Here is a 16,392-nt window from a genome sequence, read left to right on the forward strand (position 1 = left end):
TTGTGCCGCTTCACTGCACAGTCGGTGCAAGTATCACAGTCGCAAATTCTTCTGTCAGATAAATTGCAGCTTCTCTAAACTTTATGATTTTTAGCTATTAAATCTTCACGAGTCGAGCAGTCTTTTGTAAAAAAAAAAACAAAAACAAAAAACCCCCCAAAAAAACACACACACAAAAAAAACAAAACAAGACAGTAAATTATATTTTCTACTAGTATCAAAGAGATCCCACCCCCACTGTGTGACTTACTGTATTTGTTTTATCTGCCAAGATGAAATTCTCATGAGGGACATGGACACTGGTGGGAAATGTCTGTACATAATTAGTGAAGAGTTTTAACTCCAGCAAAAAGCCTCCCAGAGACGCTTGTCCACTTTCTTTCTGAGAATTAGATGAGAAGAGCAGTATTGCCGTCTTATCTGTCTGTTTAATATGAAGCTGGAGCCAGCAGCCGGTTAGCTTAGCTTAGCATAACGACTGGAAACGGGGGAAACAAATAGCTTGTCTCCAGGCTATTTGTTTTTTTTTGTTTGTTTTCCAGAGACAATTAACATCTCCTGGCTCCAGTTTTATATTGGACAAACAGATATGATTGTGTTATACATGTATTTTCCAAAATGCTGAACCATTCTTTTAAAGTCCAATGTTTACAGATGTTTACAGATGTTATGTTATATGAATACTCATACCTCAACATAGTTATGTCTTTGCTATCTTATTTCTTTAGATTAGTTGTGTACTTTTGCTTCCTCTTACCTCTCTGTTCATTCAGTCATTTAAGATTAAGCCTTTACTTTGTATTAACCAAATTGTAATTCAAGATGTGTCCGTGTGTTTCTGGCATTGGTGCGTTACATGAGATTCTGGGCGAGGAAACTGAGTCAGTGCGTTGAAAAGTTTCACTTTAGTACAAAAAATGAAATGACGAGAGTTGAAAAACCCTGAAATGTGACACGTGTGATTTATGGGGTATATTATGGCTGTTTCAGGCTTCCTAGCAGAGAAGGGAGACCAGGCAGTGTCAGATAGTTTTGCTGGGGAAAAAAAAGCCCTTAGGTGACTGAGGCTCACTGTAGTGTCATCTCTCTCTCTGTCCGTAACTTTTCCTCTCCGTCTCTCTCCGTCTCTTTCTTTTCTGACCGCCTCTGTTCTGCCCCAGTCCCTCCCCGGCCCCCCACCCCCTCCGTTCACTTCTATCTCTCCTTCTCTTCATCCCCTTTGTATTTCTTTCAGTGTCTTATCCAGTTGCTCTCTCCAGTGTTTCACTGAGCTGTGCGTGCACGTTGCTCACTCAGAGTGTGGGTATATGGGGTGGCTTTGCCAGTGCTGTCACTGTCATTTTTCCTCCTTTTCTTTTGTGCGTTGGAGGTTTAATCCCTTTCTCACATTGCATTTCCACATGCTGAGGCAACAGAGCAGTGTTGTTGCATTTTTTTTTTTTTTATAATGCGGTTTTTGTCACAGGGAAGTAAGACTGGCTTCCTCCGACGAAGACCCCTGGGTAACGGATCCATTGATTTATGGATTTATGTGAAAGCACATTCATGGCTTTATTGTAGATTTAAGTGCACTTTAAAGGGGGATAAAGAACTACACTGCAGAGAATTTTGGTTTAAAATAGAGGGTCCTGTGGGAGTGATGAGAGAGTGCAGAGAACTCTGATGTATGTCTATATATATATATATATATATATATATTTATTCAGTATTGATGGTGCATTGTTAAAGTACCCTCATCTTAATGCTTTAATCTGGAAAAGCCTCCACTCTGACCTTACGTTGTACTTTTGTCAGTGTCTAAATGATCTCTTTGTTTCAAGAAGAACTTTTAACATCACCATAAACTTATGGTTCTCCCTGTAATGCTAAAATTACATTTTTGAACTTGAGAAAAAAACAGCAGAAAGGGAGAGAGACACTTAGTGACCTCATGGAACTTTGAAAAGCAAACAATTTGTTTACATAGCTAAATGGCTAAAGCAGTTCAAACATGCACAGACTGCTCATGCTAGCTATCTAGTTCATTCTGCTGTTTGTTCCAAACAAACCACTGGTGCCGCTGCCAGAAACACACTCTTGCATACCAGATTTTTCCCCATAAAGATAATAATAAAGATATTGGGTGAAAGCAAAAGTAATGAGTTTTTCGTACATTAAATTAGAGTCTACAGCCCTGCTGGCAGCTCTATGAAGCTGCATTTAGGAACAGAGGTGCTCTGAACTAACATCAGCATACTAACATGCTCTTGGTCACAATGCTAATATGCTGATGTTTAGCACAATGTTTACCACGTTCACCATTTTGGTTTAGCATTTTAGCATGCTAACATTTGCTAATTAGTTAATGTGATTAGTTTGGAGGAATTTGGTCAGAAAGCTAAATAGTGGACAAATTTGGAAATCTGACCTGCTGCTAGATGAAACATCAGGAGATCACCACAGTTCCTACCATTCATCCTGAGGTGAACATGAACGTGTGTACCACATTTCATGAGAATGCATCCAATAGTTGTTGAGGCAATTCACTCAAAAACCGAAAAATGTCAATCTCACGTTAATGCTGGGTGAAAAGTCAGGGGAATCACCAAAGACCCCCTGGAGACCGTGAATTTTTGCACATAATTTTATGGCAAACCATCCAATAGTTGATATATTTCAGTCTGCAGTGGTGGACTGAGCGACTGACAAACTGACATTGCCATCCCTAGAGCCATGCTGCTAGTGTGGCTAAAAATGTCACAGATTGTTATTGTGACGACAGTGACGGCACATGAGAAAACAATATGGCATGTGCCAAACTAGAGGCTGTGAATCCTCGGAGCAGTGGTGTCCCACCAGACCCTTCAGGCAACAGCATGCTGTTGGCAGCACTGTCCACTTCAGAGTCCACCCTAATTAGCACCACGCTGCCTAACCTACATCTGATTAAGTGGCTGTTTAACATGATGGCCTTTCTTCACATTTAATCAGCCTCCAGCCAAATTTAGCTAAAGAGGCTGGTAGGTTCCCCACTCCACGGGTTTTTCCTCCCCTTAGTTCATCAGTTACTCTGTCCAAGATTTCCACAGTAACAAAGCTTTTACTATTCAAACTCCTTGAAAACAAGCCAAGACATGGGTTGTGATTAAATGGTGAGACACTTAAGAACTAGGCTTCATCGGCAACAACCACCAGTTAAAGCTGGACTCTACAGAGTGGAGGAGGAGAGGAGAGTTTGTTGGAGGGCTAAACAGTCCTTCGCATTTCGCTACCATCTGGTGGAGAGGATGCAGGCAGTATGGAGGGAGTCCACACTTGATTTATAGTGTAAACAACACAGGCAGTGTTAATTACATCTGGGTTGCTGCTAAACAGTGGGCATTTTGCAGAGGTCTCTCCAGACTACCCGTGTAGAATGATGCTATCAATTTCACAAATGTCCAGGAAGATCTTTTTGTTTTTTGCATGCTGACATTTCATGAGAATATTACTAATATAACTTATAATTGCAATAATGGTGCAACAGTGCAGCATGAAATTCTCATTGTTTTCCATGTGTCCATATGAGAGAAATGCTTTTTGCATGCGTCTCTTAACAGCGGTATTAGTCATTTCTTTTGCGCACCTGACTATGCACATGCATGTATGTATAAGTAAGTTTAGCGTGTTAGAGGAAGCATTCAGCTCCTTTACATAGATTAAATAAAAGTAGTAATACCACACTGTAAAAATATTCAGTTTTCAAGTCTTGGACGGAAAGGCCCCTTTCACTGGGTCCTATTATTATATTATTGGATCATTAATACTGATGCAATAATGTGTAAGTGGCCTTTTAATGTTGTAGCTGGTTGTAGTGGAGCTAATTCTAAATATTTTATATACCGGTGTGAAATGCACTGCATTACATCTTTTATTATACTCATTTTTTATCTTAATATGAAGACTATTGTTAGTAGTTACTAACAATAACTGCATGTTGTGGTGTAAAAAGTACAATAATTCCATCTGATTGCATGTACTGTATGTTCTTTCTTCATACACACTGTACATTATATGTGTGTGTATGTGTGTTGCCGGGAGGACCAGCCTCTCCAAGGATGATAGTTTGCCAAGGCCAGCCAATATCCCTGAGCATGAGTGTGACCATGACACACACAGCTCCTGCTGGCTGCATCAGCCTCCAGGGGCTGATTGTATGATAGTGATCTGATGATAGTTGCAGTCCCTGATTGCAAAGGCTTTTATTGTCCTATATAACATCAGCAGGCGCCCACTTGCATTATTCTGTCTGTCGTGTCCATCGTGCATGTGCGTGCGTGGTAGGTGACATACAGGGGGATACTGTTGGAGAATCTGTTTGGTGGTGTTTTGTTGTTTTAACCTATTTGAATTGTATTAAATTCCCTTTTTTTCCCGCTTACAGCTTAGTTGATTAACATGTAAAGACTAGAAGAAGAATAAATAAAAGAGACATTAAAGTAAAATGTGTTAGAGGGAGCAAAATCAAAGGAAAAACAGATAATACATCTGTCCTTTTAAATTCCTCCTCTCCCTCTGCCTGTTCCCGCTCACAAAAGGCTTCTATGGACCTAGGGAGCACTGGTGCTAATAATGTTGATGCTGTGCCAAGCCCAGCTGGTGGTGCCCGGCACAGGGCATCGAGTGTCTGCTCTCCACAGTCGCTGTCTTTAAAAGGCTCTCTCCTCTGCCAACTGGGATCAGAGGGAGTGAGATCACATTGCTGTAATGGACGCAACCAACCTGTGAATCTGTGTGGAGCTCACTCTGTTAGCTCTGTCCGTTCCTATATCAAATGCAACATCCAAACAACACATTTATTCTATGGAGCCGCAAAAAAAAAAAAAAAAAAAAAAGTGTGGTTTTTCAAAACACTGGAGAGTAGCTGACACCTAATTAGAGCCTAACATATACTAATATATAGAGTGTATTTGACCAAAACAATCTATAATACATAGGCAGATATTAGTTCTTTAAACATGCAGACACAACTAATTAACAATATTTGACAAGCAGCCCTTAAGGGGAGATATTTTAAAGTTGGAGAATAATTTAGTCTGTGCTCTCTAGAAGACAGACTACTGTGTCTAAACATATTTTGGGGCATTTCTGTGCTTCAATTCCTTAAAACTAATTGGCTGACATATGCAGTATGTCTGTACCAGTATATCTGAGATAAGCTAAACCTGGCCATATCAGTCATGCTGATGTATAGGTTGGCTGCTGAACCGAACAGAATGTGCTGCACAGAACTTCTCTGTGTGGATATTCAGTGTGAGCGCCTCCTGTGCACTGTAGAACTTATTTAACCTGCAGGGTGAAGACCGAAATCAGTTTTGAACAAATAAAAGGATTTCCCCGAATACTGAATCTAATTTCCAGTGAAGTTTATTTGTGCGGTGATTCATATCAGGCAAGATTACAGTATGTGTCCTGTATTCAATATCATATTGACTGGGGAGCTCCAAATTTGGCTCAACACCCATACTGAGGACCCTCATTTGGTTGAAATGCTGAATGCAGCTCACTGGGAGAGGGATCCGTGTGTCGGTATTCTCTTCCTATTGTCAGACAGCCATGTGCTACCCTACAACAAACCCACCGGTGGGGGCTAAACCACGAGCCAAGTCCCCCCCCCCCACCCCCCACCCCACCCCACCCCCACCCCCTGCTTCATAGGAGCCACTAAACATGGAGGACAGACATACTAGAGTGTGTGCGCAGCGTGTTTCACACTTACATAAAGTACAGTATAAACACATACTTGTATGTAAACATGCATGGTAAAACACTCTCTAATCAGCTTGCAGGTTCCTCCATCCTTCTCTCAGTGTGTGGGCGGCTCCCACTCTTCTCCCAGCAGTCCTTGTTAATGCAGCAAGGTGTCTGTTCTCTCCTCCTGTGTATTTCTCAGCAAACCTACTTCCTCCCGCTCCCTCTTTCTTTTTCATTCTCAGCTCACAGTATCCCTAATTCAAGCCCGAACAGAAATAAAGTTTACTCAACTCTTACTGTAGTTCTTAGTAAGTATACTTCTAATGTATTCTGCTGCAACATACTGTACTAAAATTATTTTAAAGGCAAAATCCGTAATACAGATGTAAACAAATGAGTCATCACATCCAAAAGTCACAGCATCATGTTAAAACCAGCTAACATAACAAGTGCATTGCAATAATACACCCATGTATCGACTGCTGGGGGAAGCAAACACGTCTTGAGTGGCACCTCTGTCACAAAAGCAAGAGAAGACGAGAAACTATGTGTTTACAGTTCAACCGAGCAAACCGGGGCTGAGGGGATTCATCATGTCACTTTGTATTAATAGAGAGGTCTAATGAAGAAGTCAACCAAACTTATGGTCACATGTTGTCTTTCGAATTATATAAAATACATGCATGATTTGGATTTGTGTTTTCAGAATAAAATCCAGGGGCCCGTTTCACAAAAAGCAATTTGCAAGAGCCGCTTACGCGCAGGGCTGCAAATGGTGGAAGCGTCACGTTTCACAAATGACTGTCACTAAGAAATTACACATAAATGTGTGAGTTTCGACAGAGCTCTCAAATGCACAGGCACGGGTTGCAGGTTCGGAGGAAAAAGGGGAGATGGGTGGCATAGGGGGGGGATTATTACATGTTGCAAAGCACAGCTTTCATGCTGCAAATTTGGTGAAATGGAACCCTATCTGTGCATGCATCATTGAATCCCGTGTGCGTGGGCATGCAATTTGTATCCCGTGGGGGGAAAAGGTGGACTGCCATTAACAACTATATAGGGATACAGTTACACAATGCAAACACACCGAATAGCTATTGCTGAAGAAACACCAGCATGAATAGCATTATATAAGCACTGTAATCTTATAAGATTAAGCATGGAGAATATGCCGTATTTTCACTTCATCATCTGTATGTCACCAAAAGCTAACTTTGCTTGTGTATTGTGTGCAGCCAAACACAGCTCTTTTATGACTGTACAGCTTTTCAGGAGGAAGTGAAAAGGCAATTTACAGTCCTGTAGGAGGAGCAAATGCTGTGTTGTTGTTTTTTTTAATCATTGTCATTAGCAATTATTTACAGTATCCTGGGAAAGTTTGCTGAGCATGCATGTTCCTGTGCTGAATTGAAGTTAAGTTTCTCGCTCAAGGATACGTTTGCAATAGCTGCTGACGGAAAGGAAGAAAACAGTCATAGCGGTTGGGAAGTATGTTAAGTATCTTCATGTGTTTGTTGTTTTCCCTCCTAGTTCATTTCGCCTGTGTTGCTTTTTATGCTGCCCCATGTGAGCTGAAGGAGCAGCCCCATCATGCCTTTCACATTACCCAAACAACTGCTCTCTATTAATAACAGAGTCATTATTAGGAGCTATTACTCCAGAATTTTCAATTGTGTCGAGGACACTGGAGAACATCCAGTCCTCTGTTGTGGTAATTATAGCTCAATGAAATGTAGACATAAATGAAATGATGCAGATGTAGAAAATATCTGGGCCTAAAGCTTCAGCGAGGCGTACAACTGAGGAACAGTTTTTTTTTTTCTTTCCTCAATTAAATCCAAGTATATACTTAGTTCAGTGAATGGGGATTTAAAAGAATTCAAATTACAACAAAGCGTTAAAACCAAATATCTCATGAGCTGCAGGCAATAATTATACACAGATGGGACAAAATAATGATCAGATTAGATGCGAAAATATCTAATCTGTATATCTATCTATCTGTACACAGGTTTTGGGTCTCTAACTGCTGTTAATTCACATGAGTTACAACAATTTCAGTTATAAATTACTCCAGGGATATGGTTAAAGAGTCGTCAGATGATGAAGCAGAAGATATCGCCTGCACTCGGTGCGTCCCCACACAAATGAACTGGACTAATTAGCATCCCCGGACTTATTATGCATCGCTCTGTGTCAGAGATGCCTCTGACAAACAGAGTTAAGAGGCAGAGGCCGAGTGTGTTTGTGTCTGCTAGTCTAGTTTGGCCGAAGAGGGACTTCTCATTATGCATTCTTCCCTGAGACAACACTAGGCCTCACCCAAGGCACAGAGTGTCACTGTGATTATGCACTAGCCTGCATTAATGCGAGCCTAGTGGTGTGAAAAAACATCACATGCACCTCTCAACGCTCAGAACATCCCCACCCCCATCTTTCCTGCCCGTTTTCCTATTCCTCCTGCTCATCATCAGCCCCCCCCCCCCAGCCCCCCCCCCCCACCACCACCACCACCACTACCACTATTTCACCTACTGCACCTTCCTCCTCCTCCCCCTCCCATCTCAGTCAATCAATCCTTCATGAAATCACAAGGTGACACGGACAGCGTTGTCCTGGTAACCATCGCTACACAACTGTTGCCTGGCCACAGAGCACAAACAAGCCCAGAGCCCAGCAAGGCTTCTGTGCTGCAGAGAATGACAAGGTATGAGAGACAGGAAATAAAAGGCTGGAGGGAGGGTCGCGGGTGGAAGGTCACACCACTGGCTGCCGCAGCCCTCCTACACTTTCATTTAATGATACCCTTCAAGGTGGCTTCTCTGCCCAGAGCGCCGCGGCATAAATGTCGGGCAAATCTACAAATTAATTAGACACATTTGAGTTGCAGGGAAACCAAACATTATTCTAATCCATGCATTTATAATGTAGGTACGGGCTATTTTTTAAACACCCGCCGAACTGCTTCAGGCTTTTCTAAAATAACCATCAAAATCAAAATGTGTATATTCTCAGTGCTATCTCTTCACTCACTCACTATAGAGAATCCTCTTAGAGTGGCTCAATATAAAGAAAAAAAAACAAAAAAAACATCAGACCCGGGATTTATAAATAGAGCAATCTAATGAAGTACTTTATCAAGCTTGCATGAAGCTTTGGACGTATTATTTATTATTTAACGGTGGTTCTAGTCCAGTGAGATATGTCAATATGTAGTAAAGGATCTGACAAAATGATTCATGCAATGCTAATTAATCAATTCAACATTCTCCACTAATATCCATTAATTTCCGGTGGAGGAAAAAAAAAAATCAAGTGATTTAACCTCTTTGTGTATTGCATTAATCTTTTTTGCACACATAACTGCTTTAGTCGTTTTTCTGCATCCGAGTCCCGCATGGGAAGGAGGATGCACATACTAGTGTTTGTGTGGAAATAAAATATGATATTTCTGCATTTACAGCAGTGTGAGCTGCATGTTTCTGACAGGATATTACAGTAAACTCTGATATATTTACAGGGTTTTATTTAGGAAAGTGAGGATCAAAGACATTTATTTCCATGACTGGGTGTTTGTTTTCATTTTTGAATGTATTGCAGAAGGCTGTGATTGATATATGAATAGGCATCATGCATCGTGTCTAATCTGAAGGCCTTGTCTTCACGTCTTTGATGTAAAGACGCTTCTTTCATTACACAGATTTCGCAGAACAGATCTTAAATCTGCCAAGAAGAAAGAAAGACCAGCTGAAAGACTGAAAAAAAAAAAAGGTGTTTGTCTGCAAGGAAGGTGTCGTGAGGGAAGGGTGGGTGGGGGGGGGGGGGGGGGGGTAAATGGACTGTTTACAACAAGAGACACAGAGAGGGACCTTGAACGTCCATGACGAGCTTCATTCCCGTTTTCACTTTCAAATCACCTTATCCAATGCTTTTTTGGATGGCATCCTAAAAAACCAAGGCCATAATTTCCATCCAATTTGCTCCCTCTCTCTGCATGAACACTGACAGATTGTCATATTTTGGCCACGCTCCCAGAGGAGAGTTGTGAGAGGCAGGAGGGCAGATAAACGGCTATTACCATTCACACCGGCTCATTACTGAGCATTTAGACCCAGGAGCACCAGCCCAAAAGCTCCACGCAGAGGGCGTTCATGCTGCTCCCATACCCCACCCCAGGAGCCCTGAACCATGGAGCTTGTGATTGACAACTCATTCTCCTATTGTTTTTTTCAAAACAATGATTTATTTAATCTACCATCATGTATAACTTCCTAAAGATCATTTTATACAAACAGCCTAATAGCCCCAAAGGTGCCGTTATATTACAAATGGCTTCCAATGGTTTTGTTGACTCGGAGATAGAGGAATGAAGTAGAGCTATGAGCATGATTTTACATGCAGAGCACAACTCGGGCATTACATAAGCAGCATAAAAATATATATTCCAGCCTACCGTCATGAATCCATCCAGCAGGCCTGAGTCGGGTTTAGGCGGGGCTTGTAGACGCTCCATTGACCACTTCTCGATGATTGATGACACCTGAGAGTTTTCTGTGTTGAGGATGCGGAACCCAGTCATGTTGACTCCACTGTAACGATACGGTTCCATGTCCAGGGCAAAGAGGTCCTGGAAGCATAAAGATGTGTTCAAGCTGCGAAAATAATTAGTTTCTCATCTTTGGTTGTGTGCCGCTTATTATATCAACACCTACCACCCTTAATGGTTTAAGAATAATTTATATTAGCTATTTGAGTGGAAGCTTCAGCAAAAGAAGTGAGAACGGAAGAGTACAGTTGAAGGTATTTCAGGAGTTATTTTATCTCATGCAGAGGCAGTAGCCTTGATTAAGGCGAGGCTTTCAAGGTTACAGGCAGGCTTTTGGTGGACTGCCATCTATCATGTGGAAGTGAAAGGACAACCCAATTGTCCTGCATACAGCATGTCTGGCATCTCACCAGGCAGATGTCTCTGGGACGCAACAACACAGTTGACAGAGCAACAGCAGGTGATGGACACAGAGTGGGGGGGTTGCCATGGTCAATGTTTGCCGTCCTATTCCGAAAGCAGCATGGATGGCTTGGTACCAGTATACAACAGTTTTGGCCAGCACAGTGGCCTCCAACCTGCCAAACACTGGCGGATGTTAAAGTAGGCATGTTGCCACCTCAACAAGCAGCAGCAGCAGCGGCATGCAGCGGAAACACGCCTATAATCACTATTCTCTTTCCTCTCCCAATGACATACCTGCTGTCATTCACTGCCCTTTCATCCAGCCTGGTTCTTATGTGGATGCACTAGGGATAGCTGCATGTCCTGTGCACTGGTAAATGTCTTTTTCAGGTCAGTTTTCTCCAACCTTAGCCTCACCCTTTTGCAATTGTGCTCCAAACAACACAGCATGCCATTTATTTGTTAGAGCTATAATGGACCAAATGGGTGACAGTCTCATCTGCTCAGGGCTATTATCTGAGCTCTCTGTCTTCTTTTCTCTGTGCTCAGCGAAGATGTGCTGCTTTTTCTCTGGAGCGTAGCAATCTTTGTAGTGGCTAGATCAAAGAACTTTGGAGAACTTCAATTGCTGCCAGAGTCAGAATAAAATATATCCAACTGCTTTTGTTTCCTACACTCAGGTTTGTGGACAGCCACGTGGGGTGAAGGGGTTGGTGCAGAATTTAGAAAATAAACAGAAGTTAAACTTTAGCAACTGATACTTTGAATGCAAATAGTGTATTTATAATCAACTACATGACAATGAGTCAGCTTCAGAAGTCCATCTATTTCTATCACCAGAAAGTTGGGGTTGTAGCTCAGGTTCAAAATGCTTTGCACAAAATAAAAATAATGGGATGTTTTTTCTTTGCCTGGCTCCTGGTTGAGTTATATTTAATTTTGTTCTCAGAGAAGAAAAACTGCTATCAGAACAAAAACAGGTGAGTATTTGCACTGCAATAAGCCCAGAATAAGAAAACTATTCAAACCCCACACAGTTCCAAGCTGGTGGAACTCTGCAAGAAATGTAACAAACAACATGTATAATTGCATCTTTTTTTTCAACATAAAAGAATTGCAAGTGTACTTACCAGGGTAGTAAAAATATAATGGTAGTACTCTGTCATCATACCCATGGCCAGGGCCTATAGGGAGGAAAGAACAGTGGGTAGTAACTAAAAAAAAAAAAAATCAAAGATTAATAGTTTAATGAACTTATTACTCTGTTCGTTTTAATTCATTTAACTTTTATTTAACCTGCATAGTCACTCTGATGTCGACATCACCTCCCTGGGCAGGAAGGTAACCGAGGATGGAGATTCACATTTAAAGAGCATGTCTAGAGCATTTTGACTTCGTGCTAATGGTTGATTAATCGATTCACTGAATTAATATCACACTCGGATTGAGACGCACACAAGTGCTAACATCTTAACTAATCTTCCCCTCTACAGCCAGACCAACAGCTGAGTGAGAAATTCAAATAACACATCTAAAGCTTCCTTACCTGTTTTTTTGGGGGGGTTTTTTAAAGGAATTTTAATTAGCTACTTTTCACACAAAATGTGTTGTTTGTACTGATATGATTTTGTTTATTTCACAGTTCTCTCTCAATGTGATAAAAAAAAAAAAAAAAAAAAAAAAAAGTGCATATAAAAACTTCCAAAATTTTTTGTTATTCTCTGTGAACACAGTGTGTGGTCACAGTGAATACAAGAATTGTTGGAATGCGACGTGCACACCAACTTTAAGCCCGTAGTCTCCAGCAAAGTATTGGAAGGCGCACTGGATTGAGCTGTTGACATGCGGTACTTTTTCGTTTTGTTTTTCGTGCCCACTAAGTATTCACCATCAATAAATAATCATTCTAGTTGCTTCCCGTAGACACACAGCTGTATCGAGAATTCAAACAGCGCAATATACTCGTGAGAAGGCTTCAATTCAATAAGAACCCCCGCAGTTTTCATAAATAATCTGCCTCTGTTAAATGAATTTAACATGCCTGTGAGCAGAATTAGGCTTTCTAATTAAAAAACCTTTATTGTGCAATGGAGAGCATCCATTATGACGGGTCAGTAGTAGAGATCTAATATTCTGCAAAGAGATTAAAGCTGCACCGAGCAGAAAGTAGGTATCAGAAACATTTGCATCAGTGCTTAAAGAGAGGAAGGGTAATAAAAGGAATGCATATGAACTTATTGTTTTAGTATAATGAATGAACTGCGAGTCTATGTACGGAGTACTGAGCCTATGCTTCTATAAGGGGACATTATGTAAATTTTGGGACTGCAGCTAATTCACTTTTAATTAAATTCAGGAAGCGCTATGATAAAATTAACCATCTTTTTCACAAACGTGGCAGACTGCTTTTACTGTTGGTGGATAGTACTGAATACGGCTACAACCAGTGATCAGTGTCATTATCAATTATTTTCTCGATTGATCATTTAGTCTATATATGTAAAAAAAAAAAATAAAAAATCATGAAGAGATGAAAGTCTTGACATGAATTTGCTCCGACCAACAGTCGAACACCTAGAAGTATCCACAACAGTTCGAAGCTCCATATACAGTCCCCCAGGTTTGGTTTCGCAATGAACCTATCCGTCTATCTGTTATGGCTCATTAAGGTGGGTTCGTACCTGCTTTAGGATCCAGGCAGCCATCTCATGTCCACAATCAAAGATGACATGGAACTCCTTTGCTTTCTTCATCTCCTTCAGAAGTGGCTTGGCGTCCTTGGTCTCTGTGGGCAGCTGTCGGATCTTCAAACGAATGTTGTATCGGGATGGCGCCTTGATCAGCTCCTGCAGTCGAATGAGACCTGCAGACAAAGAGGATACATATAGCGTGAAAAATGAATTTTAAAGATGTAGCAACATACTGTGTTTGATCTGCCGCCATTTTGAAGTATCGCTGATGCCGAGGAGGCCACATAAAACCAGCTGGAATCAGGTTTTCTCAGCAGAAAAAAAAAGCTCATATGCATGCCTTCCTAATCCACAGTCTATTGATCCTCCTACTCATGCCTGGCAAGCAAACAGACTGCTACAGACCTATCAAGAGAATTTAACACCAAGCCAGCACATTGCACTCTGTTATACCAAAAGCACAAAATAGAAAGAACCGCGATCTGCACCCTCCTACAGAAACTTCCAATCCCACAGAAGGCTCCCGAATGTTGAATCGCTCTCGTCTTCCATGATACCATACAGCGGCATGGAATAGGTTCAATTTTACCCTGATGGAAAGCCGTGGTCAATCCGGTCTCTCCTGTCTCTCTCACACACACTTCAAATGTGCTCTGATGAGAGCGGCTCTGTTTGCCCACCTTGTACTTGCCCCTAGGGAGCCCGACGCCGCCGTCGCATATTGAGCTACAATCTTCACCTTTCATTTCTCGACCACACGCTCAGGTAGAAAGCTCTCCGGGAGATACTGTGATGAGATTACAATGAGTTTCTCCCTCAGTAAAGAACTTCAGAGTCCAGGGATGAAAGAGGCTGGATTGATGGGAGAGATGATTACTTGTCATGGGTATAAAAATGGTTGGAGCAGAGAGGATAGTTTGAGAGGGAACTGGAGAGAGATAGGATTTTTTTTTTTTTTTCGTGGAATCACTTTAAGATAGCTCAGCCTATTTTTTATTTTGAAATGAAGTGCTGTGTGAGCAGTTTAATGGTGTTACTGTGAGTGGGGTTGGGTCTCCCTGAGGCCTACAGAAAGATTGGTGTGAAATAGGAACATGCAGGTCTTGTTGTGAAACGTACTATTGTAGGGAGGAATACTGAACCTCCTAGAGCTTTCCTCAGGTAATCCCAAAAGATCCCTACTCTAGGGCATGTCTGTGTCTTCCTGTTTTTGTTCATGCTGACACTTTGGGAGGTGTTAAGCAAGAAAAAAAAAATCTGTCAAGGGAGCTCAACGTTTGGGTAACACTGTCAACGTAGATGTTTGTGGGCTCTGGCTAATGCCTTCAGACTTTCCCCCTGGATCTTCTAACGGCTGTGTGTGAATATTTTATCCCCTCCGATAGTTTTTCCTGCCAGCCGTCAGATAGGCTCCAATCAGCAGCGTGGGGCCCTGGAGCATGAAGCTGTGTGATTACAGCCTGGGACCGGGTGGAAGCGGCGGTGGGGGGAATGCAATGCGGCTATGCAGCTGTCACACTTTTCAGGGCGTCAGGTGCGTTACAGCAGAACTGCTCCATGGAGGAGGCCCAGGCGGCTCCTATCTGACAGAGAGAGAGGCGAGAGGTCACCTTTTGGCATCTCACTGGGGAAGTTTGCTGGAGAATGAGGGTGTTAACATACTGAGCTCCAAGGCAGGAAGCGAAGAGAGGTCAAGGAGATGAGTCAGAATAATGTGGCAAGTGGGACGACTCATTGGGATATCATCCGAGGTTAATGTACAGGCGCTCGCGATGCTGCAGGACTGGCTGTTTACTGAAATGTATGCAACAGATGTAAAAGAGACACTGGAGGAGGCAAAGTAGCAGTAAAAGCTAATTTTCCAAGACAATCTTAGTTGATAAAAGGGAGCAGGAAAGGGTTTAAATATCAATTTAGAGGCACAATTTAAGATGTCAACTACAAGACAATATTCATTTTCTGAGAGTGGGGAGTGAATTCATTATGCAACCTGTCTAAAATTTAAACCTCATCTCAACTCTGTCTAATTTACTTACATTAAGTTGTCAGCCACATCGTGCCAAATCGCTCGTAAATTGCGAATAAGCATTTGAATATTGTTATCTTCTCTGAAGCGGTTACACTTTACCTCATAAAAATATCACTGCACTCCAGCTAAAATATGACTGGTCTTTTAAAACACACATTATGAGCCACTCCACAAAGTCACACGACAGACAAAATGGCTCAAAGACACATTTGATAGCCACCCTCGGAGATCAAGTGTCTCTGTGTGTTATTAATGGCTGTTGTCGGCCCACACATACTACAGTTCTGCATTGCATTAATCTGAAGAGACATTGGGTCATTCTGGGTAATGTGGTTCGCTTTTTTTTTCTCTTTTTTTTCTCTATGCTGCTGCTCACTCTCCTGGAAGACTGACATGGGCAGCACCTGGAGGACCGAGGCAGAACAGTAAGCTATTGATTTCTGAATTAACTTGACAGGTTACAAAGCACTCTCTGAACTCTGAGGAGCAGTGCTGCTTTTTGTAGCTCACCTGGTACCTCTTGCTTTTCTGGACAGTTGAGGCTGTAAAAAGGCTGCAGGTTTTTAAACAGTGTCACATTCATCACCTCACCCACACACGCACACACAAAACAGACGCACCACTAGAAGATGAAGACAGACAACAACTGTACCTGTACCTGTGCTGTCGTCATAGACCACAGTGACCGTTCTCCACTTGAAGAAGTGCACCAGGTCGAGGATGGCTCTACTGAGGGAGGAGAAGTCGGGGAACAGGCTGACATAGTACGAGTCCCTGTTGTCTGACACTTGATGCTTCCACTTGGTCTGGATGTGGGGCACTCCCAGAGCGTTGCAGATGGACTGGACTGCATTGGCCGATGAGCTGTGTGAGGGGCCAAAAATGGCCGCCACCCCGAGGGAAAGCTGGTCACATGCTGGTGGGATAGCGAGGGAGTCGGTTTATTGTTTCTGTTAAATTTACCACGTACCTGACCATGTCACCTCAAAGAAACAAACAGGTAGCCA

At 42.1% G+C, this 16,392-nt stretch overlaps 1 protein-coding gene across 2 annotated transcripts in view; it reads right to left on the minus strand.

The window, feature by feature from the left end:
• Positions 1 to 16,392, minus strand: part of LOC130187831 (glutamate receptor ionotropic, kainate 2-like) — a 59,888-nt gene that overhangs the window by 24,553 nt on the left and 18,943 nt on the right. The window contains exons 3-6 of one of the 2 annotated variants that reach the window (XM_056405734.1): positions 16,038 to 16,301; positions 13,348 to 13,529; positions 11,797 to 11,850; positions 10,169 to 10,342 (exon numbers count right to left, since the gene is read on the minus strand). In XM_056405734.1, the coding sequence (XP_056261709.1) occupies positions 10,169 to 10,342; positions 11,797 to 11,850; positions 13,348 to 13,529; positions 16,038 to 16,301 (674 nt within the window). The remainder of the gene's footprint in view (positions 1 to 10,168; positions 10,343 to 11,796; positions 11,851 to 13,347; positions 13,530 to 16,037; positions 16,302 to 16,392) is intronic. The other variant, XM_056405735.1, reaches the window with a different exon arrangement.

Source organism: Seriola aureovittata, chromosome 19 (assembly GCF_021018895.1).
Source record: "Seriola aureovittata isolate HTS-2021-v1 ecotype China chromosome 19, ASM2101889v1, whole genome shotgun sequence".
NCBI lineage: Eukaryota > Metazoa > Chordata > Actinopteri > Carangiformes > Carangidae > Seriola > Seriola aureovittata.